Source organism: Temnothorax curvispinosus, unplaced genomic scaffold (assembly GCF_003070985.1).
Source record: "Temnothorax curvispinosus isolate PA1 unplaced genomic scaffold, ASM307098v1 QBEX01000258.1, whole genome shotgun sequence".
Lineage (NCBI taxonomy): Eukaryota > Metazoa > Arthropoda > Insecta > Hymenoptera > Formicidae > Temnothorax > Temnothorax curvispinosus.
The window spans coordinates 1082-25390 of record NW_020210038.1 but is presented as its reverse complement, the minus strand read 5'-3'; the positions used below and the strand labels follow the sequence as shown (position 1 = coordinate 25390).

Below are 24309 nucleotides of genomic sequence, written 5' to 3'. Positions count from 1 at the left end.
TTTTTTAATAAAAATGGATTTTTATCAATTTTTTGCATAAAGAATTATTTATAAACAATTTATCTTATAATGAATCGCTAAATAAACTTTGGGATTATAAAATAGGATAGTATACAAGTATTACAGAATTTTTTCAGATTTTTTGAACACTATTTACTAGGTCAAAATAACGACAGGACATTTATGACCCAGATTACGGACGATGCCAGTCAAATTATAGTTTACGGGCGAAGGGTTAAGTTAACGCGAAGAAATTCTGCCGTTTCATTTTGCCTCTTCACCGAAAGAGCACGCGTTGTCGAGTGTACTTTTGTTTTTACTTTCTACTCGTAACGCCCAAGTAACAGTGCGCCTTGAGGTATAATTAGATTTACATTTGCTCTACCAGAAGATTACAAGCTGTTTTTTTCAACAGTTTTTATGATGAAAGCAATTAATTCTGTTCAACGGTTTGGTTAAAATTTCAGTTAACAAAATTTCACCTGATAACTGCCCATTATCTCTCGAAGGTTTCCGCTATTGACTTTTTTCTATTCTTTTAATTGAGTGTCGTTGGCAGTAGCTAATGACATAAAAAGTTGTTATCTATCGTTCCATTGAGTTTCAGTTCAGTGGTGGACGTAAATTGCATACCCATAGCGCGTACGCACATACGATTTCGGATATGTGTAGGAAGCTATGGGTGTGTATATGTGCGAGTGTACGCGATAATGGTTTCATGGTCCCGGTGTACCGTGTGCTGTTTCGACGCACAGGCCGAATAGCGCGACAGCCTGATCAAGTTTTATTGATTTTGAATTGGCTCGTCTCTCGATAACCGCGTTCGGCGTTACGTGGACAAATAAAATCCCAAACCGAAAAACTGCCGACTTTTCGCATTATAAAACCGAGCGAGCCAATCGGAATAACGTCGCGAGAGAAAGAGAGAGAAAAAGCAGATTATTACGATTACGGGACGGTTAAAATTATTAAATATTATATGCTATTTTACGTATATATATTGTCTTTCGAATTCCGTACGCCTGTAAATGTAGCTTTCGCTTCGTGTTCTATTCTCATTATCGAACCCCGGAGTGGAACCTGCTCAGTCACGAGCACACGAATTTCGGTGAGTTCGATCGTGCGAGCGTGCGAGACCGCGACGTCCGCGTCGTAGGCGCGTATATCGCGGAAAGTGTGATAAAAGCACGGAACTCCGTTTTGGAGCGTGATGACGACGACGATGGCGGCGGCGGCGGTGGCGGCGGCCGTAGCGACGATGATGAGAAAGCGACGGAAAAGCTCTTTGACGCCGTTACGCCGCGGCTGGCTTTGACTCCTGAACTTTAGAAGCTTTCGACCGGCAGGAAACGAAAGGAAGGGCGTGGCGGGGCGGAAAGAAGGAAAAAGCACGAGCGGCCCCGTTCGAGTTGGGAGAAACGAAGATCGACACTGTAATACGTTTCGGATCGTTTAGCACGGCTATTCTCTGATGATAAAAAATGAGGATAGAAAATTAAATAATTGTATGGTAATAAGAAAAAAATGATAAAAATTCTCGATAATAAATATTTACGACGATGCATTGGCTAATGAACATAAATTTATGTAGAGCCGCAAAGTATTCGATAAACTTTCGTGGATTTTTTAAAAAATTTGGAGTTAAATTTTCTATAGTAAAAATTTGATTATAAATGCCATGTTTTTTTATAATTTTATAATTTCTATGATTTTGAATTTAACATTCTTACATTTCAATGATTTGTCTTAAAATGAAGCATTTACTAGGTAAACTCCGTTTGAAATCCAACAAAAGAATTCTATTATCTATTCGTGTCGTTTAAAGTTAAGCCAACAAAGAAGTGGCTAATTTTCTATCTCTTATAATACAAGAACACCTGGCGTCCTCGCGTGACTAATTACTCATTCATTTCTTTCACGAAAATTTAATGTTGCATCGCAGTGAAATTAGGTACCGAAATAATCTAGAGATCTGTAGCACGCGTATTTACCAGCGATGATTCAACTTTTGTGAGAACATGAAGTATCTATTTGGATCATGGTTGACGTGACACGAGTCAATGATTTCTCGCGGTTATATTAGCAGGCGTGAGAGAACGCGTTCCAGCACGCATGGAACGTTTCCAAACAAGACGAGGAGGTGACTAATCGATCTCGTTCCACTGAGACGGCGGTCCAAGATCTGTGCTCTATTTACAGTCGCCGAAATCGTACATATATATACGATATCTATACGATATCCATCCATCGTACTTTCACGAGACACGTGACTGATTTTACCGACCGTCTTTGGACCGTTATTTATCTCGAAATAATTAATCTTGGTGCGCCACGAATAGAATCTGATGGATATACGTTGAATCAATATCCCTCTATTTATATCGAAAGTATTGTAAATGTTGCAGTAGAATCTTCATCCTCTATTTACACATCTATAGTTTAACTTGAGATACCTTAGTTTCTAACGTTAAATAATTTTGCTTCGCATATATATCTATTTTTATAAAGAAAATATTGTGATTTCGAATTCACACTTTTTAAAAGAACACGTACTCCTCTAAAAGGCCGAGATACTCTGAAGAAATAATCATCCCCCTTTCATAACGTTAGGTATTGGTTTGCAACCAGTCCGGTGGATTAGCGCTATCCTTCGCTCCGTTTATCAAGCGTATGCAAATATTAGGTGCGCGTCGAATCGATACGAAATCGTAGCGAGCCACGGCTACAATCAACATCCGCCCGGCACGATTAATTACGATTAAATATGATTGCATGCTGGCAATTAAGCGCGATTCATTAGTTGTTCGAGGGATGGACGAGCCCGCGGAATATCCGCGGATACGTTTCGTCGAAACACGCCGAAGCCCCTGCGATTTCAACTGGTATGGAAATACAAAAACGAAATAAAAAGTGGAGCAATCGCGTTTTTATTCGAGATAAGATCCCGATTAAAAAAAAAAACAATGGTTTCGAGATGTATCTCTCTTTTGTAATCTCATCTGAAAAATGGGATACTTTGATTGTTGGCCCTTATTTTGAATTCGGACACGTGTCTCGTCGTGTCGCTTTCATACTTAACCCTATTCGCTCCAACCATGCCTTTCGTGTCCCACGAATTTCTAACAGTCGTTTGTTTCGGAAAACAAACGATCGTGGGAGAATCCCCTCCACGCCGGAAAAAAGTTATTGTGGCAGGGAACCTTAAGTAAAAATTTCAAAGTCCTAGCTCATTTACTCTCGAAACGGGGAACAATCAAAATCTCGGTGGGACACGAAAGTGCATGGTTGGAGGATTATGTCAGTGTTGTGTGAAAGGTAAATGAGCATTTTTTTCGATAAAAATGTATTTTTGTATATAATTTAACCGTATTTAAAATATTTTTGTCGTTAAAAAAAAAATTTAACATTCCACAGAGGTCTATTATGGCTCAGAGGCAGGTGGAAGAGGTGGGGAGGAGCTACGATTATATAAAAAAAATTAATTTTTTTACATAAAAAATATCTGTCACACTTCAAATTCGCCTTTTCTTATTCAGAAATTCTTTTTCTAGCATTCTTTAAGTCCTTAAAGTCCTTCTGTACCATTTAAAAATTACCAAATTTGCGGCGACGAAATTAAGTATTCCTATTTAATTAATAATTATCTTATATTTTTTTTCTCATTCGCACTACTTTTAGCTTTAATTTGCGTTTTGGTTCATTAAGCTTCGTCAATTTGTTCGTGAGTTATGATTTTTTAAGTAAAACGAGTCGTAACGTGTGTTTATCAACATATCATTGTTATAAAAAAATATTTAAATAAATGATTTTCAAATGTTCTTTACATTGATTTTTAGTCGAAGGTACAAAGATATTATAATAATTTTGGGGGAATTTTTCAAAGCTATTAACATTATAAAAAACACGTGGGACTCGAAAGTGCATGGTTGGAGGATTATTGGGGTGAAAAAAACGTTGGAGTGAATAGGGTTAAATAAACGCGCGTGGACGATCGTCGCGTATCGGTGACGAGCCGATCCATTCATAACCGGCTAAATTTAGAAACCAAAACGACGAGATCTCATTCGCGAATGTCGTTCTTCTCCTCTTTTTTTTTCTCTGCCACTTCTAATTCGCATTAGACGTTGCTTCGCGAAGCGGCGCGCTCTAGCCATTTGACGTCACTGATCAGAACGTTTTACTTGAAAACGATTATTAAAATGATGCGGTAATAGACACGTCATTGCGAATGTATTAAAAATAGAATGTATTCGGTTTCTAGAATAACTTAAAATAGCACAAGCATCGCTGTTAATCGCGGTATAATTAACGTAATAATTTTTAACTGTTTCCATCATTCAACTCTAATTCAGTAATTATCCTTATCTTGATGCAAAAATACTACTTTTTTACGCTTGCCGCATACTGGCGCATACCGGCAACGGGTTTAGCTACCGACTGGACAGAGCGCAAGCTTCTCTCGCTTCTCTCCCGGGCAGATGAGAGATATCTTCTGTTGCGACAGCCGTAACGAAGAACACAAAGATTTCTGCGGAGAACGAAGGTGTCCTGGCGCGACACCAGGAATCGGTCTTTCTGGCACGAGTGGCGTACTTTCGCAATAATTTACTCGCGCCGGATAAGTAAGGTAAGTAGGTAGGTGGGTGTCGATGGAGAAAGACGATCGCTGTCGCGACACTTTACTGTTCGAGTAATCATTAAAGCAATGATAAACACCTTCTCTGCTGATGCGAAAATATCCAGCAGCCACCTTTTCGAGAAGGTTTTACGACATATCGTTGTTTTTGTACCGCTACTTTGCTGAGACACAGAGCCAGTTATAATCGTTTTCGCAAGCTTTGTTGTAATACTTAAGGAGTTAATCTCCGCGTGAGTCACGGCCGAGAAAATAACTGGTGTTTATTTCTTATTAACGTAATCTCGCCAACTCACACTCGGCACGCGCCAAATATCGTTTGTACAGCAACTTATAGTGATATAACTTTAAAAGCCTTTGAAAAGCCTTTCTCGTAACTTTGAAGAGTTTAATTCCAAAAAGAAATTTATCGACTGATTATCATACGATTAAATATAATATAATACGTGCTTATAATTTGTGCACTTATATGTGTCATCATTGAAAATGTGTCATTGCATGCCATAACTTGTCTGAGTTGCTCGAATATCTTGCGGGAATAATTAAATTAAATAGTTCCTCACATTCTCGTCCATTTTTTGTACATATTTAAAAAAAAATTAATTTTTCTGTTAAATATGTAAAAAAATATGGTCGGGAATTTGAAGAACTCAAGGGTCGCGTAGCGGAAAGCCCGACCCCGAGATTGCGAGACACGGATGCTCGTGCGAAATATGCTGCACATGTCAAGAGACACGTTTCTCACGTCCCGCGGAGAGGAGAAAAACGCAACGGCCTCGCAGATGTGCGCTCACTTGTGCATATCCGATGCACAACGCTGTGTACATCGTCTGAGAGTGCACGAAGAATAAAACGGCGAGAGGGAGAGAGAGCGGGGAATGTCGGTCGATGTTAAAAATGAAACGACCCGTTGCGAACACATCGATGAGCCCGTATTGTTAAAACGAGCGTGCACACGTGCTGCCGAAATAAAAGAAGAAAGAGAAAAAGAGAGAGAGAGAGAGAGAGAGAGAGAGAGAGAGAGAGAGAGAGAAAGAAAGAAAGAGAGAGTCACCTTCGTCCCAACGTTTAGCCATGCGCGATCCCTTGAACGATGAGTATAAAGTTACTTTTCATTCTTTCGTCCGATCTTCCTCCCCTCTTTCTTCCTACTGTCCTTCTCACCCTTCTTCAGGGTCAAGAAGCAGACGCTCAGAAAAATCGTCGAGCATCGCGGATTATCGGGATGCGCACTGCGAAATAAGCAAATGCTTATAGGAATCGCGAGTAATGCGATAACTGACGTAACGCGGGATGGTGAGGAGAGATTCGGTACCGAGGCGGGATGAAAGCTGATTACGGTGCGCCTTTGCAAAGGTTTCCTATTATTATATTATTACGCCGGACATATACGATGTGTGGAAGAAACGACGTATTTTAAAAAAGAGGATCAACAGTCGTTAAACTCGCGCGGGCGTTGCAAAGACGCTTTATCCGCCAGACGAGATGAATCACAGAGAATGCACTTGCCACTTAATGCACGGAGCATTTACGGCAAGTACCGCGCGACACGGCGATTGAAGATGGGGAAAATGAAATTCAATTTGCGCACACTGCTGCCGTTGTGTTCGACGCAGATCTGCGGTGCAAAATGAAAAAATTGAAATAACGCGGAGGAGGTCGAAGAGCTCGTCCCTTCCTTTCTCTCTACCAGAAGTTAAGCCGCACGAATTAATGTTGGCGATCTAATTTATCGAGAGAATCACATACGACGTTGATTAACATAAACTCGGAGAACGACTCCAAATTAATCGAAACGAAATGAACAGAACACCGCATTGTGCGCAAACTTGTCTAAAGGGTCCAGACCAAATTAGTGCGAATGAACAATCGCGAACGAATATTTACGAACAAAACGAATGTAGTGAGCGCTTTTCCTTTGATGTGCTAATAAGAGACGGGACGAATTTACCGAAGCAAATTTGAGTTCGTACTCACGCCACCGAAGTAAATTTGTTCATTCGTGTTCGTCTGCTTTGTTTGCTTGGTCTCGATCCCAATAAGACTGACTTTCGTTAATAGTTAATAATAATAAGACCATTTATTTTAGCAAAGTGCTCTTTGAATTTACTATTCAAATCTAATGGATACGATATTGAGTTCTGAGAATACGTATGTGTAATCAAAACAATTACGAAGCCTCTTACAGCTTCGTTATGTTCAAAACCAGAATGCGAAATGTTAATTAAGGAACGATAAGTGTTCCAAGTTACATCAAGAGAAGATTAATCCTTCCCAGGATGAGAAGGATCCCACTGGATGAAGCAGAAATACGAATTTTGCGAAGTCCCCCGTAAATATACCAAATTGTCTAAAAGAAAACGCGAGTGTCAGACGGATCGGTAAGTATCGGGCTTAATCCGATCCACGAGTTCTTCCGAATTGCAGCAGCAACGTTCGCTCGCGTGACAGAGGCTTACGGGGAAAGGAGCGAGAAAGAGGGGGAGAGGGAAAGAGAGACAGGACGTCTTTTCTACTACGCTGGCGCGAGCGTATCGATCGGTGACGAAGCGCGTACGGCGTCGCAGGATGAAGAACCATCCCGTTCGCCGTTGGTTTAGTCGACCATCGCGGGTCGACCAGGGCCGAATGGCAAGGAGTGACCGAATCGAGTCTTGGTGATCGAACACCACGGCCGATCGATCGTCAGGTCCCGAACCGACGCGGATTACCGGCGCGCGGGGCCCTCTCTTATTCCGGGTCACCGGAGCCGAAAACGTCGATCTTAGAAGGCTCGCCCGCGCGTTGCCGCCCTCGGTATGAGGATGATTAATCACGTGGCTCGCGCAAGAACGGGAAATAATTTAACCCTCGATCGGGACGCGGCGCGCGCCGCTGTTTTCCTGTGCGCCCTGATTAATATCCTAACATTTCGCGTCTTTAATTGGCACAATGATTAAATATGCAAAATTGCCGTAATTTTTAAGAACGTTAATATTTTTGCCGTTTTATTTTTTAAATTATCCGAAATGGGATATTTTATTCCTTGTAAAAAAAAATTAAGGGGACAAATTGTTAGGAACAGTTTCGAGAAAACGATTTCGCATCAATATCGGCGAAGGTATAACATCGAAAAAGCGAGCAAGGCGTGTACCTACTGAAGATATGACGCGGGTATATCCGGTTTTCTCAGGCGCGGATTCTCAATTTTCCAAGGCATTAATCCGTCTGGACATGAGGAAACATCGGAAATGGCGAAACGTGGGCCGGTACCGGGGAGAGAGAGGAGGGGAAGAGCCAATTCAATTTTCGTGACGTTTCCTCTCCGAAACCGAACTTGGCAAGGGAGCGACACTTTCGTGTAAATTGAGCGGTGACCTTTCACCGTCGGTCACCTGAAAGGGGTTAACGATGGCGATAACGATAAAAAATTTCAAGTCTCGTTTAATAAACGTATGTACTCCACGTGGCGGTGGCACGAAGGATACATTTATCTAATAAAGTTCAATAGATAGTGCATCATTTTAGCGCTAATTAATGCATTGTAATATTTCCTGTTTCACGTGTCAACGTTCTAAACTTTATGTGACTCTTACGCCTACACACTTAAAGCGTTTAATCTCTCTCTCCTACGCACTCAAAGCGTTTAATCTCTCTTTCCTATATACTTAAAGCGTTTAATCTCTCAAACCATTGCAATCAAAATACATTCCTCTCAACGTTATTATATGCATTTATATATAATATTATACATAATAAAACAAATTTGTTTTTTTTCTTACATTAGATATAAATGCCATATATATATTCAGCTTTATAAGTTCCAATATTTGAGCAAAGTTTATTTGCCTAATGATAGTTTTAAATGAGAAAGAGAAAAAACCGTGATAAAAAGGAATAACGTCCGTGCACTTAAAGTTGAGTAAAGTTTGAACAGTTCCACGGTCATGATCGTAAATTTCAAGATGCAAATTCGACGCGTAGAAATTCAACATCTCGCCGGAATGTATAGGATGCTCCTCCGCGGAAAATTCGACATCTCCGACGACGCGGCGGGTTTATGCGCGCGGACCGAAAAATGTCCGGGCAATAAAAGTGCTAATTCGACCGCGGGCTCGACATCTGGCGCGCATTTTCGCGAAGCCCGCCGCGCATTACGCGACTGCACACGTGCGCGTGTTCGCGCAATCACGAGCGACATAATGCCGCTCGAGTCGCAATAACTATCCGTAATTCCGCGCGCATGTTACTATTTCGCAAAATAATCGTCTTCACGTGTAGATGACGATTGGCATCGATGCCCAAATCTTGTTTGCGTTAGAGTCTAGTTATATTTCAGGAATTATATATATATGAACAATAGATATTCATATATTTCTAGCGTGGTTGATGGCAAAAATAAATACACAGATAAATCGTGAAAATAATCTCGCAATGTCAATCGCATTCCGACGATAATAGGGTGTCCGAGCGAGATGTTATCCCAAGGAGGGCTGTCGAAAACGGCGTGGTCGTTGCGGGGGCAGTGACACGTAGCTAAGATGCGAAGACCCCAGCTGCAATAAAGAAAAATAGTCTGCACTCAGGGGAGAGTAGTCGTGGGGGAGAGCGCGAGTGGCCCTCGAGGCTGCTCTCGTACGAAGTACTCATGCGGAAAGCAGAATGGAAGAAAGGATCGCGCAGGGAATGGGTTACCCTCCCGTACTGCCAGGACAGAGAAAGAGAGAAAGAGAAAGAAAGAGAGAGAGTGCGAGATGCATGCCCTTTCCACGTTAAGAGACAAATTGATCGCCGCATATTTATACCCAGGTGCAGATATAACCAAGGACGATCCAAGGAGCGAGATGAAACGCGCGATAAAAGGGTGGACGCTATTATACAGCTCGATCATGCTTCTGCGGCCAATCGTCGCGGTTACACGAAATGAATTTTAAGCGAAGCATGAGCGCAGTTCGCGAACTTGGTTAAGATCTATTCCGCTTCTTAAGTTTTCAATAATCATCGATAAGGAGCATTCTGAACTTATTAATTCCATATTCTATTCGATCTGCATAAGATTATAGTATAAATCTCTCGTCACTTTTAGAACAATAACACCTCGGCCGCGCGGTTGAGACATCCGGAAAAACACTTTCCATGTAAAGATGCGCGTAAATTAGGGCAGTAAATTAGTGCAGTATTAAAAATTTAATTTACGTGCTCGTAATGTATATATTCCAACGCGTGAACGTGAAACGACAAGTAATGTTCGTCGGATAGGACAGAAGTGAATTGTGCAAGAGTGAATATAAATGTTGACCGATAAGTAGGTGAGATTAATTCTCAAATCGAGGACGCGTTTTATTTGCCGCGCCACGTTGCTTACTATGTTTGATACTACGCCGATAACCCTGAGTTTATCAAGATTCAGCGTCAGCGTATTATCTGTGGACCGCACGCAGATAGCCCCGTGATTAAGAAATAACATAATATTTCAGTAACATGATACTTGAAATATTTTAGAATCAATTTTGTTGCTCCAAAAACACACTCTCTTACAAAACTGTAAAGTTGTAAGTGTATCGTTATAAAAAATCGTTATTATAAAATTGATCGGTGCTGGATGCTTCGTGTTAAATCGCTATATTAAATCACTATTATAGATTTCAGATTTATCATAATTGTCCCATCGATAAAATTTGTTCAATCATATTCCACAAGTGCAATTGTAAAACGAGGTCACGACCCGTTGCAGTTTATCGTTGTCTCGATAATAGAAATCTAAATAGAAATGGTAGAAGCGGATAGAAATGACACGCGGAAAATGCTTGGAAAATTGCGTAATTCGAAAGGGCACATTCTATCATTTTTCTTATTATATGATTCATATCGGTTGTCGATAAAATGTAATAAATAAAGCGAGAGCTTAAAGATCATCAAAAGTGCACCAGACATATTTTCTCGAGGTCGAACTTTTCTACGTTTCCAGCAAGTCTCTTTTGTGTTTACGTTCCACGTAGTAAGTCTCCTTCAACGTACAAAAGTACTGCAAAGTGACATTTACATAACAGTTACGACAGTTGCAGACGGTGACTTCTAACCTAACCGACGGATCGGTACGTCGAAGAGAGCGACGCAAGTCAGACGAAGTCCTTTTTATCGTGTAAACGCGTAAACGCGAGCATCGACAACGCATAACGGCGACGCAGAGGGCGGAATTGATCGGGGAGGATATGGACGCGAACGATAGAAGTTGCAAGTCGAATGAAAAATTTATGGCGGGCAACCGGACGGACGCAATCTCGCACAATATCTCTCTCTCTCTCTCTCTCTCTTTCTCTCTCTCCCCCTCCCTCTCGTTTCCCCGAGCATGCAGGAAACTCGAGTTCGTCGAACTCTCGTTCGAGAGTGTCAATAGACGTTCTCGACCCCGAAGGACAAGCCACTTCTGGAGGACCCTTAAAATGATACATCTTTTAGACCTCCGTCGTCGTGTACTCTCGTATTCCCGAAACCGTCACGCGTGACAAGCTCACGTGATGAATTAAGATTTAAACGAGTTTGTGTTTTGCGCAATCCTTAGGGCTTTGGCATGTAGAAAAACTTAAGCAGTAAAACGTTAGCAGTAAGAAAATCAACAGTTTGGATTTGCAACCGCTTATGTTATGCCTTAAGTTCTTCACTGTAATTGGCTGATTTGCTTACTACTTAAGTTTTACTACTTAATTTTTTTATGTGCCATAACCCTAAGTCTATCAATAAAATATACAAAAATGTTTTACATTTTATCTTTTGAAATCGTATTATATCGTGTTATAAATCAAACTTTCGCTTAACCTTTTTTTCTTTAACAATAAGCAAGGATTAACTGTAACGTCGTGTTGTTCACCGTGACAAAACCATTTCCCTGATAGTTCACTTGATAGTTCGTGCTTACTCCCGGCTCGTTGTAATCTCTATCATCTCGTGGCGTACATAACGGTGTTTTATTTATCTTATGCAAAACGCACGCTGCTGATGCATGAAGCTCGTGACGCCTTTCCCGTGGGGATGCGTAAACCCTTACTACGAGGAGAAATAATACGTTTCCTCCCGCGAACGAATGCCACGACCTTATCCCGCTTAGTTTTAAGTCTGTCAGGAGATACAGGGCGCCACTATAAATCTTTCATTCGATCTAAGCCAGCAATATAAACCGAGAGATGCCTCGCGTTTTGTTTCGTGTGATAACACGTAGTTGTATAAAAAGATATAACAGGGTGATATAACAATAGATAATATGACGGTTATAATAAAAAAAAGGGTGTGAAATCTTACGGAAGTTTTCGCGTGACATTTATATAATATATAAATAAGATTATATAATTAAAAGCTTAAAAGCTCAGTTTTATGGAAGAGCGAAAATGAACGAGCCAGTGAATCAGTTACGGTGTTTGGAGAACGAATCGCCGGTGTGCTAATTTGTCCATTGTTTATAACAAAGATTGAATTGGATTTCGGTCGCTCGGATCGTTAAAGCGACTATAAGCTCCAACACGTGAGGTGCATTTGTGCGACTGTCGCAAACATACGACATTACATTGAAACAATTTCAACGATAACGATCGCGGATATGATTTCGTACACATACATTTCAATTAGCGCGTATTTATTATCATATAAATAAACAGAAATAATATCAATTTTAATAATTTGTATGCGCGATATTGAATCTTCGTAGTGTCTCCACTGTGGAAGAAAACTCTCAATTGTAGGCCGAACGAGACCTCGGGAGAATCCCGAAAGGGTCTCGCGCGGATTCCCTTGAAATCCACGGGCTCTCTTTTCCAATTCGTTGTTAAATGCAGGTTGTGGGAAAGCAGCGGACACACAACGATATGCTATGAATAAGGTAATCTATGCGTTACTACAGGGTTGGCCGTGAGTATTGATCGGCCCCGCCTGTCTCTCTCTCGCTCTCTCTCTCACTCTCTCTCTCGCTTTCCTTGCACCCTCTGATATCTCGCTCTCGTGTTGTCTCCTCCTCGTTTCCCTCAATCCGCCCTGTCCACCCCTCGCCTCCTGTAATCCGCGCTTCTGTCGCTCTCCAAAGGCATGGGTGTCCCGTCATTCCAACCGACAACGAGAGGAGGTTACTTCTTGTTTCCTGGTCGTCGCTTATCAAAAGAAGTACGAGGGACATTGCCCGGAACAGAACACGCACCGCGGAAAACTAAGGACGATCATTCACCTGTTGATGCATGAATACAGAGGTGAGGGGCAATTGTCCGCGGTTTCGTATAATGAGAGAGAAATCGCTCTTGACATGCATCATAATAGTCCAAGAATTAACTTATGATTACCTTATGATTGTATGTTATAGAAATTGTAGAAACCGCAGAAACATTAATCAAGAATATTTACGTTAAAATGTTAGATTTACTTCCATTAAATTGAATTCCATCTTCTTAAAGATAATCATCTAAGTGAAAAAATAATGTAAAAGAAACGTGTACGCGTTACATAACGTTTCAGCGGATAGCGAGTCGAATAATGAGGAAAACAGTTTGCTTTTCAACTTAAGATGCATCACCGACGTCACCGATGCAATCAGCATATTGGAGTTCGCTCCTCCGAACTTTTTTGCCGCTGTCGGGAGTACTTATTTACGTGCCTTCGAGACAAGTCCCAAGTTCGTCTCCGAGAAACGCTTAAAGACACTGCGAAGAAACTGCAGGTGTGCCGAGGATTAATTCAAATGTCACCGGTGCAGAATAGGTGATCAGGCTGAAGGGCAGAGAACCCCGACGCGGCAAAGAAAATAACTGTGGAACAATTAGTTCGTTAGTGCTCTGCCTGTGCTCCGGGAACCCACGGTACAATCACGAATTGCGACAAACGAGAAATTATAGAAACGGGCACTGGCCATTATTTGCCCGACGTCGAAACGCGGCAACGCACGAAAATGAAGAAGCTATATGTGAGAAATCAATCCACCGTCCTCTCAAATCGTTTAAGGACACCGTCGTCACTTTTCCGATAATTGCAAGGTAGAAAGGAGGCAACCCTCTCGTTCGCTCGCTCGCTCGCAAGACCCATTGACCCGCGATCGTCAGATATCCGTGCTTCCTTCGAACACGAAGCTAATTTGTACGAGACTAATTTCGCAGAAGAGGTGGCGAGAGATGCATCGAGCAAACAATCAATGGTTCTTTTCATTTTTCTAATTATTTTACGATTGACGCCGCATCGTTATACTTAACATCGTCAAATATAATAGAACCGATGTACTTTATACCTTCACATAATATAATTCATTAGCAGTATATCTTAATAAAGTTAATCAGAATCGGGATGTGCTCGTACATCTTCCTCGCATCGTTTCCTCTAATAAAATATCCAAAAGTTTGCCCTCAACCAAATCTCGCGCTCTTATTTGAGGGTAAAATACGACGGTGAACAAATCGCTTCCGACTCAGGACATGTAAATGAACCGCTGTTATATATTTCCCCTCCCCCATTTTGGATGCACTGAATACGAATTGTGAAAACGGGTTAAGAGCCAACCGTGGAAACGTCCGCGATGTAAAAAAGTGGGAAAACGATCCCGACGACCGGATAGCTGCTTTCGATCAGATATTCCGTGGCTCGAAAAGCGAGCCACATAATGAATTCGTGCGCCCTTCGCGTCGGCTGGCCTGGTTTCGTTGCGGAGACGACGACGGTACGCTAAATGAAGGTACGACCTTTCCCTCCGCGCGGATTCGCGCGAGATCGCGCGGATTAGAGTTCGTTCCTCGGCCGGAAATCCGAACAGAAGTCAAGAATCCTCCTGCATGACGGACGACCGGTATCGACCGAGTTGCACAACGCGCCGCGGAAAGTTGAACTCTCCCTTCCCGTCGTTTCTACGAGAGAGAGAAAATCTGTTCTGCAGAGCGACAAGCTTTGAATAAAAAAAAAAAAAATCGGAAAAAATCGCGACCGGGATTAAAGTTCGTTTGCCGTGGCGAAAGCTGAATCGACTAATCCAGTTTAATCACCGTAAATATAAAATTTTATTTCCCACATACAGAACGTTCTAATTTCGCGACTCGCTCGTTCCACGCGCGATTTTTATCACCGCGAAATCGGAGATCGGTTTTACCGGATTAGCTCAGCTTCGAGCTCGGATTCGTTGAAAAACGACGCGGGAGAAAAACAAGAAACAGTGTCACAGATATCGATATTATTGCCACGCAGTTTTTTTCCTCGATAATCCTTACGTTAGTTAATTATTTTCTCTCGGTGGAAGTGAACCGAGTAACATGATTAAATAAGGGGTCGATTTGCTCTCAACAGTGCTAACGGGATTTGACAAGGTAAACGCGCTACTCGCCGTTATATATACGTATATATAGGGGTCGTATCGACCTCCGTAGGAGGAACTCGCTGACAAGGTTACAAGGTTGCACTAATTGAGGGTTTTAATTTCCTGCCCGCTCTCATCCCAAACCGCCAATTTATTTATGTATGCGTAGCACAAGCCAATCCTTCGTTCATGTTCTGAAAACGTCGATCGCGTCGAGGTTTGCAAACGACAATGTGTCCGAAACAGCAAGGGCGTCCACTATATAATACTCGGGGAAATTACGAAGGTTAATTGAGGGGGCACGCAAACGCTTAACTCCGTGTGTGTAATAAATAAAATAAATATTAAACACTTTAACGTTAAATATCTTAGAGTCTTAGACATCGATATTTACCCGATAAGATCTTAAAAAAGACTCTAGTTCTCCGAAAGTATTCCTAGAAAGAATTGATTCGGAAGAATCGAGGAAAGCATTAAGTACGTTTATCCTTTAACCACTGAGAAACCGACGCGTAGGAACGTGATGTAACTTTCCGCGAGAATTTCTAGGACTTCCGGGGAGAAGCTATTTCAACAAGACTTCGATAATCTTCGACATACCACATCGCGACGCTCGGATATGTGCGAATATGAGCCGGCAATGCCGGCATTAGCAAGTTGTATTGTACGATGCTTCACACACTTTCGTCTCACACCGTGATGCAGCGTGTACGGCTTGTTTACAACGTGCCGGCCGCAGTTCCTACAGAGACAGCCATTGTGCTGTAAATGTCTATCGCAGAACACAGGGTACTCATTGTAACAAAATGTAGTAACGAATGTCGTCGGCGCCTAGACGCGACAGCGTCCGATTCAACCTCTACCGGAGGATTTCCAATGCAAATCACGATTGAAAAAAAGCAGACCTCACATATATTCCACGAGAAATAATGTTCAACACGCTTGAACTTAACAATCTCAAATTCTCTTATAATGCTTAAGAAGATTAGCATTTTTATAATTGATTAGACGGATCGACTACTTCATATGCGCGAAAAAAGAATCGACTGGGTCGCGTAACGTTCTTGTGAAGACAGACAGAAAACTATGGATTTTTGATTGAATGATTATACTACTTTCGAAAAACATAAAATGGAACTACGCCCATACAACGGATTCTTGTTCAGATAAGCTCTAGTTAAGATAAAGTCACATACCTCGTGACATTCTCCTTAATTCTTACGATAAAAGATTAAGAAGCGATAACAAGATTATTCGGAGAGCCTTCCCTACCCTTTTCGCGTACATAGTTTTCCGCCTTTCCACAAATACCGTTTAACCGCAAAACGAGTCGCGGAAGGGCGGCTGCGCGACTCAGCCGGCTCGTCGTCCACGAAAATAAAAACTCTTCGGTCCGGTCTAGTGCTTCGACAACGGCGGAGAGCGAGAACGAGAGGACCGCGCGCGTAGTCGTGAAAAAGAGTACCCGGGCGAACGAGCGAACGGGCTTCGTTCCTTGTTTATTTATTCTTTCGTAGAATCAACAAAAATTTCGCCACCGGCCAGCCGGACCCGCCGCGGAGCGAACAGTGGACCGCGGCCGAGCCAAATGTAGTTGGCCGACCGGCCAAATGAGAGTTTGCGTCTATTATTACACACCACCCAGCAGTCGTAAGCCGACGACGAGCCGCCGCGTCGCGCGGGACCCGACGCTCGAGAGCAAGCGAGGGAATAAGTGGACAGGCGAGAGATACACACAGAGATTCAGAATCATCATTCTAATGATGGATTCCTGGAATAGCAATCGGAATCGAGCTGTTCGTTTATAAAAACATTTTATCTACAGATAAATTCGATTTCTAAAACCGATTCATTATTTTTTAAAGCCTATTCTTTTAACAGCCGATAAAAGTCGGCCGATTAGTCCAACACACATAATATTTCATGATATTTCCCACACTGAGAAATAACATTTGCGTGATACTGCATTCTTGTCAGATATATCTATTTAAAGATAAAGAATATCGCGCGCGACTTGATGCTATTTTTAATGTCAAGATGTTGGGAAAGCAAAGGTAACAATCCTTCACACATGGTGCATGTCCATATTCTAAATCTAAATATTCATGAGCTCCGACTATAGACTCCGTTCCTCCACGAAATAGAATTTTCCGAAGCTTCGGATGAGACGGGGTAATATCGTTATCGTTACATTCGGACGACGGGAAAACCGTTATCGACCGCGCACCGTTGACATCGAAAATTCATGAGGGAATATTTAATTGAAGAGCATGATCCCGAGACTCGCGCGCTCCGTCCATTTAGCAGAAATTGAAATGTCATGGAAGTCGTAGAAACGTAAGCGAAAACCGATTGCTCGAGAAGTCCTCAAATTGCGTGCGGGGGAAGTATTTTCGAATGCCTCCGGAGAGCTCTAAATCAATTCTGCGCGCTTTACGACCGTGAGAATCGCTGACGAATATCGAGAGCGCTAACGAGAAAGAACGATTTCAGCGGTCGGTGGTGTTAATCGCACGTACAAACTCCGATGTTTGTTCCCGAGAAATCTGCAGAGTCGACAACTACGCGGCCAGCCACGCACGTATGTCGCACACATCGTGACGCTAATCAGACGCGACGCTCGAGCTCGCGCGCGCGCGCGCGATAAGATCGGCGCCAGCCGTCGCGGAGAAATCTAATGATCTTGAGGCACATCTCGCAATCTTCGAGTCATTAATTCTCGGATAAACGCGTTATAAAGTTCATTCATCAGCATCCGTCACCGCGAAAGAAGACAACGTATTACGTAATTAAATCCGTTATATCTAGCGATTTTACTGTAGCGTATATTATATTGTATATTCTGCTACGCCCAATCATACTGATAATGCCTATCAGATGATAATCAAAAAATAATAATTGAAAAATTATGTTAAGTAATCCACGACATTATTTTACCGGATTTAGCGGGGGAAGGGGGGCAAAAAGAGATGTGAGTAGCGAGGGTTTTCGAGAAAAATGAGTATAAGAGCGAAAAAAGTGATTTCGCGCAGGTCACATCTCGTCTAATTACACACCGAGAATTTAATTGAGATTCTTGCTTTGAAACGTTGACAGCTTGAAACGTTCGTGCAGACACTCCTCGAATGTGCTTATGCAAATTACCATCCCGAATGACAGCTAATGGGCTGGATATTAAAGGAACGCAAATAACACGCGAGCCATCGAGGTACGTTATCAGCGGCCAGCAAGCGGTCACAATACTATCGCAATATCCCGGCGCGCATATATCATCGCGGATATCATACGACAGCGTGCAAATATATACGCGAAGTCATAATCCGCGCGCGAACGGCAAATTTCACGCGTGGATAACGCGTGATAAATCGTGCGTAATCAGCGCGGAGGATCGCGTTACGACCGCGGATTCCTGCGCTTCCACTTGTTGGAGAAAGAACCGCGTCCTAGGTGACTCTCCGAAAACTTACTCCGAATCTCACGATCGTCGCGCTGCAAGGCGGAAGATGTGCTCTATACCCGTCACCGCAAAACCAGACCAGAAGGCCGCACACCAACTGCTTTTTAAATTAAAGATGATTCCACGAGCGTCTATAATTCACTTTAACGAGCACTCCGACCGATCATCCGTCGGGAGAATTCAAGAGCAACGTCGTTTCCCTCGCGCAGGCCGCTGCGCCGCGGCCGTCGCCTACGCGATCTCTTACCAGAAGGATGCGAGCAATTGATTTTCTTTTTTTCTAAATTGAACCGCTTGTGGAAACTGTACTGATTAAGTACGTTCAATAAAGTTCAAGGTCTCCGCTGTAAACGAGGCAATCGAAGAATTATGATTCGCTTTTATAACGCAAAAGTATTCACACTCGTGGTGCACCCGATGAGACACTGTCTCAAGGATAAATATTAAATATAGATATCCCTACGCAGTCAGGATATGCAGCCTAAGTTCAAAAGTGCTTGTCTCTCGCTCGTTGCGACGCGCGCCGAGTTATTTATCAATGGTAAACAGAAACGGAGCGATGGAGACGGGCGCGGCAGAAATGCACTGTGCATTCTGCATATTTAATGCGATCAGTATGCATCGGGTCAAGAATATCGTGACGCGTCGCGCTATTTTTCCCCCCGCGCAGAAGAAACGTCACGCAGGCGACGCACGTCATACATTATTCGCGAGATCGTGCTTCACGCGTTGAAACGTACACACGCGCTTCGATCGCCGCGGTCCGATAGGAGAAATCGGTATAATCCGGTTCACGAATACCCCAGTTTACATCTAACCGGGACATTTACTCTATCGAGTTTATTTTATTTAAAAAAAATGAACTTGATATGGAGGAGAGTTAATCATCTTGCTCGCGTACAAGAAATTATTAAGAGAAAGAAATGTACATCGATTATATATATTGCTCTGCGCAGAAAATATCAAAGGCAAGTATCCCCGGAAAGAATTTCTTTATTAAAACGCGAGCGATGTTTAATCTTCGTCAAGATTACCGTTTTACGGCGTATATATACTTTCAGAAATATCTCGACAGAATTTTTACCAGAGTGGGGCCGACGTGGGGCCAGGATTACACCAGGAGATATATCTCTCTTTCTGTGAGGCCGCGGCGATCGAAGCGCGTCTCGTGCACGTCACGTCAGCGCGTAAAGCGGACGGCGGTCTCGCGGAATAAATTTCCGCGGCGCGGCGTAGAAAAAAAATGGGGCGATCGTTGAGACCGCACCGGTGCGCGGATACAGCGTCGACGACGCTCCTCGTGGCGGCGACGACGACGACGAGCGCAATTAGACTGGAAAAATATTAGCACGGTAACGCGAGATCTCGCCGCGCGGTGTAACGCGATGCCTTTTAAATTCGGTAATTGTCCCCCGCGAGAAAGTGCTCGCTCGCTCTCTCGACCGGCGACCGACGTAAATTGACGACGTGGTGCGACGCGATGCCTCGCCTCGCGTAGTGTCGTGTCGTGTCGTCAGATTCCTAAAATAATCTCAAGCAGAGTCGACCCATCGCGGCAACTAGAATCGCTCGCGACTTTTGGCGACGACGCGTTCGAAGCCCCAATTCGATTGTCATCGGCGATCGACATTCGGAGCAACGATCGAACCCTCGGCGATCCGAAGCTCTAGTTTCCGTTCGTTGTATACAAAATTCAGACGAAAACTCGATTCTTTCCAAGGCGAGAATGTTTAAAAGGTATGCGCTATCGCGATTTGAAACGTGATTTAATTTTCAATCGCTGGGGAGCTCTCCGTCGATTCTTTCTCAGAAGAGCAGAAGAAAAGAGAATACATGAAGATGCTGCGAGAATGCTTTGCATGTGTGTAAGAAATTGCGCCCGCGAGAGAGTTAAAGCAAAAGCGGTTTATAATATCAAACGCAAACATCTTGAAACGCGTGACGACCTGAATTTTAACTCCGCGTATATCCCCGCATCTCGCCGTGGCGAAACATCGAAATTACGAGTATACGTTCGCGGAATAAATTACGGCGACGAAGCGCGCTCGTTCGAACGACGACGCGACGTTTCGAAGTTACGCGAAAGGATAACCAGGCGAAGCACCAATCGGCGGTAGATCCGTTTATTCGCGTCTTAAGGAAGGTAGAGATAAGCCATGCCTGAAGATCGTTCCTTACGATTTAGCACGTTCGAGTGGAACGACTAGAGGCGTGCTTGCCGCGAGACGACGTTCCTCGAGACAGGCTCATGCATTTACCGCGAGAGATTACGTTAATGCGTTTGCGTCCGAGGTGTCGCGATACCCGTGATTAGGCATCAGAGAAAGAGAAAAAAAGAAGCGAGGACGAATAGCGTCTCTCTCGTCGTTGGAAGGGAAAAACGAAGGAGGAAACGAAGACGTGGAAAAGTTGGCGGTTAAAGATTCAGCGATCGCCGAAGACCGCGGCGGCCGCTCTTGGCTACACGCCAGAAATTACGACATTTTCGCGTCGCGACAATGAGTTATGACCGTGAAACATTATTTACGCAGCCGCGAGCTGCTTCGCGTACAAAGAGCTCGCTGTACGCGCGACGACAGAGTTACGCACCCCCTTGCGAGTCCAATGACGATGAGTGTGCGTTAAAACGATTTCGAGATTCTCGCGTATTCGCATTAAATGGCACGAATTAAAACGACCTTCTCTCTAATGTTACATACACATCGCTCAGCGTCTCTCAACCTTTCCCGATATCTCGGAGAAAAAGTGAACGTGGCGCGGCTTCGCGTGGTTTCGCAATCTTTTCGGTCCTTGACAAACGCCATGACCGATCCTCAGCTATACAGTTAAATACGTACACTGATTGTGAGAAAAAGATTTATTATTTGCAAGAAAATAGATTTCTTTGAATACCTTAACTAAGTTTTCTTACTTCAAAGAAGTATTTATAGGTAGATTTGAGAAAATATTTTAAACTCAGAAAAATGTTTTCTTAAATCTACCTAATACTTCTTTGAACTAAGGAAACTAAATTCAAAGAATTTAGTCTATTTTCTTGCAAATTATAATTTTTTTTTTCAATGTAGTGTTAAATTGTACTCAATTTGAATCGTTTTTTCAACGGTTTCTATAGGTCGCCACTGCTCTTACTCAATGTATCAATTTAACTAAACTAAATGGAGTTAAAATAATCATGTTTTAGGTTAGAATAATAAATTTCGACACACATGGTAGTTAAAAATAAATGTTACTTAATTCAGGGTATTGATTTAAATTTCACCCTTTAACAGTGTATTTATTCCAGAGATCAATCCGTCCGTTCAATTCCGTAAATTGTGTAGCCGAATTCTCGCTGTATATGTTTTGATACGCATATCTGTCTCTTTCTATATAATCACAGTGTCTTTGGAACACGGATTATCCGGCCCTCCGATATCGGATTACGTTGCTGAATTTTACGATTCCGATTAAGCCGCCGTTTTAAGACAAACTCGAGGTAGGCGGAAACAAGATGAATAGGACTCGCGGCGAATAAACGCGCGACGTAAAAACAAAGTCGCATAAATCCTCGACGTTGTGTTTAAAAGGCGTCAAGTCGGACGAGCGATTAGATAATTATTTACGCTGCGCGCAGCTCGTGTTGAAAGGAAAAAAATAAAAAGAAAACCACCTCCCGGGTAATGTTATAATATTTAGCTGTTCGCGCGCGCACTTCCGTTTCGTCAATTTTCATGACCTACATTCGCCCATTGAGGAATCGGAGCATCACGTTAGCATCGTAGGAAGCCGGAAGTGCGACGTCGCGGACGCGTCCGCTCGATTGGATCACCCGGAAAAAAAAGAGGCTGAAAACCGAGAGAGAAATAAAAAGGGGGGTAGGAAAAGACCGAGCAAAAACACGGGAGCGTCATTCGGCGAGAGGTCGACGACCCCTAGGTGCCACCTGTGCGTCCTAAACCGGTCTCGTTTTCGACACTTGTTCTCGATGACACACACCGTGGCGTCCCGGCCCTTTCACCCTCCCACCCTGCCTCGTCGCTCCGATATTGTAGCGCCAAATTTCGTTTCCCTTGTTCTCGATACTTCGGAGAAAACGGTCGAATATGCGACCGTGCAACAAGTACGTACGTCTATAAGCGGATACTTGACTTTTTGGAGTAAAATCTCGCCTAGAGGATACCTCGGTGTAGCCTCTTTAACGCGGACGCTCGCGTCTTCGCGCCGCGTCGAGCCGCGCTTTAACGCGCGAACGTGCATGCACACGCACACGCCTCTCGCCTGCGTGCGTGCACTGCATGCGTGCCTACGGTAACGCGTCAGCTGTTCGAGCAGAGATGAAGAAGAAGCGCGCGGCCGCGCGCTCCCGAGACGATCCGCGTTCCTCGACCCCGCGGAAACGAGGCTGGCCGAGCGGCGCGACCTCCGGGAGGGAGGAGGGAGGCGAAACCTCCGGGGGAAAATGGCGGGGGTTGGCCGCCGCGCGAGGTTAAGAGGTTAGGTTATCCAGTGCCGCTGCACCGGGTCTCGACGAGTTTCGCGGAGCCTCCGGCTCGCGCGAACGCGAGTTCCATCTTTCTCTCTCTCTCTCTCTCTCTCTTTCGAGGAGAGAGCTTACTCTCGCGAGAGCGGCGGCTTTCGCGGCGGCTCCTGCGAGAACGCGAAGCACCGCCGGACCAGGTCGATAGAAATGGCGCCACCAAATAGGCAGGCGGGCAGGCAGAAAATCAATCGCGTGTACGACACGCGGTGTGTTTTGACGCGCCTACTCCGCTCGCGAGCGGATCGGAGCGAACTCGCTCGCGCGCGAACGAGCGCGCTCGAGCGACGCTCGAGATCGGCGAGCCGATTCCCTCCTCCCTCCTCTCGCGAGCGCGAAGATTCGTCTCTTTCCATCTTCGCGACACTAGAATCTGAAATTACGGACGAGCAAGCGCCCCGAAAGACATACAGACGCCGATTTCGTGGTTTGCGTCGCGTTATCGGAACGCAATTAAAAAGAAAAAAAAAGTTTTAAAAAAGAGGTGAAAGCGCGAGCGACGTTACCGACGGAGGGAGCCGGAAAAGCGGGTCCACGCACGCACGCACGCACGCATTTGCGCGTACGCACTCGGTCATTTCGCACTCGCATTCGCGATCGTAATCGCGCGTAATTCCGCGCCGATTTCATGGTTCGTGTCGCTCGCGCGACGCGACGTTAACTTATCGCTTGCTGGCTTACTTTTGATCACTCGGTCCGTCGTGGGGAGTTTCTGCGAGTTGTTGGAGGTCATGCTGTATTAGGATAAATGACGAGTGGGCGCCCTCTCTCTCCTCTCTCTCGCTCAGCAGCAGCAGCAGCAGCAGACTCGCCTCTCGCGCGCTGTCCTTGTCGCTCGCGCCCGCGCTCCGCCCGCGCCGTTATTTTCTTTTCCGCTTTCCTCCACCTCTTTCTCTCGCACTGTTGCTCGTTCCTCCTCCTCCTGCTTCTCCTGCTTCTCCTTCTCTCCTCCTCCTCCTCCTCCTCCGCTTCTTCTTCTTGTGCCCCTTGTCCTTCTCCACCTCCTCCTCCTCGTCGTCGTCCACCTCCTTTTCCTCCCTCTTGTCTCGCGTGCTTGCTACTCGCGCGAGATAGCGGCTACCTTCGGCGTATTATACGGAGGGGTTGGGTAGAAGGAGAGGGCGGTATTTTCACCTCGAGAGCCCGGCGCGGCCGCCACACACACACATGTACACACGCGCGCACGGAAATACGCCGCCGGGGAGGGAGAGAACGGACGCGCGGACGGCGGGGGGGCGGGTGGTCGGGTGGGCGGGGGGGGGGGAGGGGGGGGGGGGGGGGGGGAGGGAGGGTGGAGCGGAGAGGTGACGGAAGTTATCGCACGGAGCGGCACATCGGTGCCTAGGAACTGTTCACGGGCGTTCTTGACGGAGCCACCGACGCGAAAGAGGGAAAGGGGGGAGGGAGAGAAA

The 24309-nt window shown here is 44.4% G+C and overlaps 1 protein-coding gene across 1 annotated transcript in view; it reads right to left on the bottom strand.

Moving 5' to 3' along the window:
- LOC112468722 (serine/threonine-protein phosphatase 2B catalytic subunit 2-like) overlaps positions 1–23833 on the bottom strand; it is a 112235-nt gene extending 88402 nt beyond the window's left edge. The window contains exon 1 of the mRNA XM_025038128.1: positions 23579–23833. Within this exon, the coding sequence (XP_024893896.1) occupies positions 23579–23630 (52 nt within the window). The 5' untranslated portion in view covers positions 23631–23833. The remainder of the gene's footprint in view (positions 1–23578) is intronic.
- Between the last annotated feature and the right edge of the window lie 476 nt (positions 23834–24309).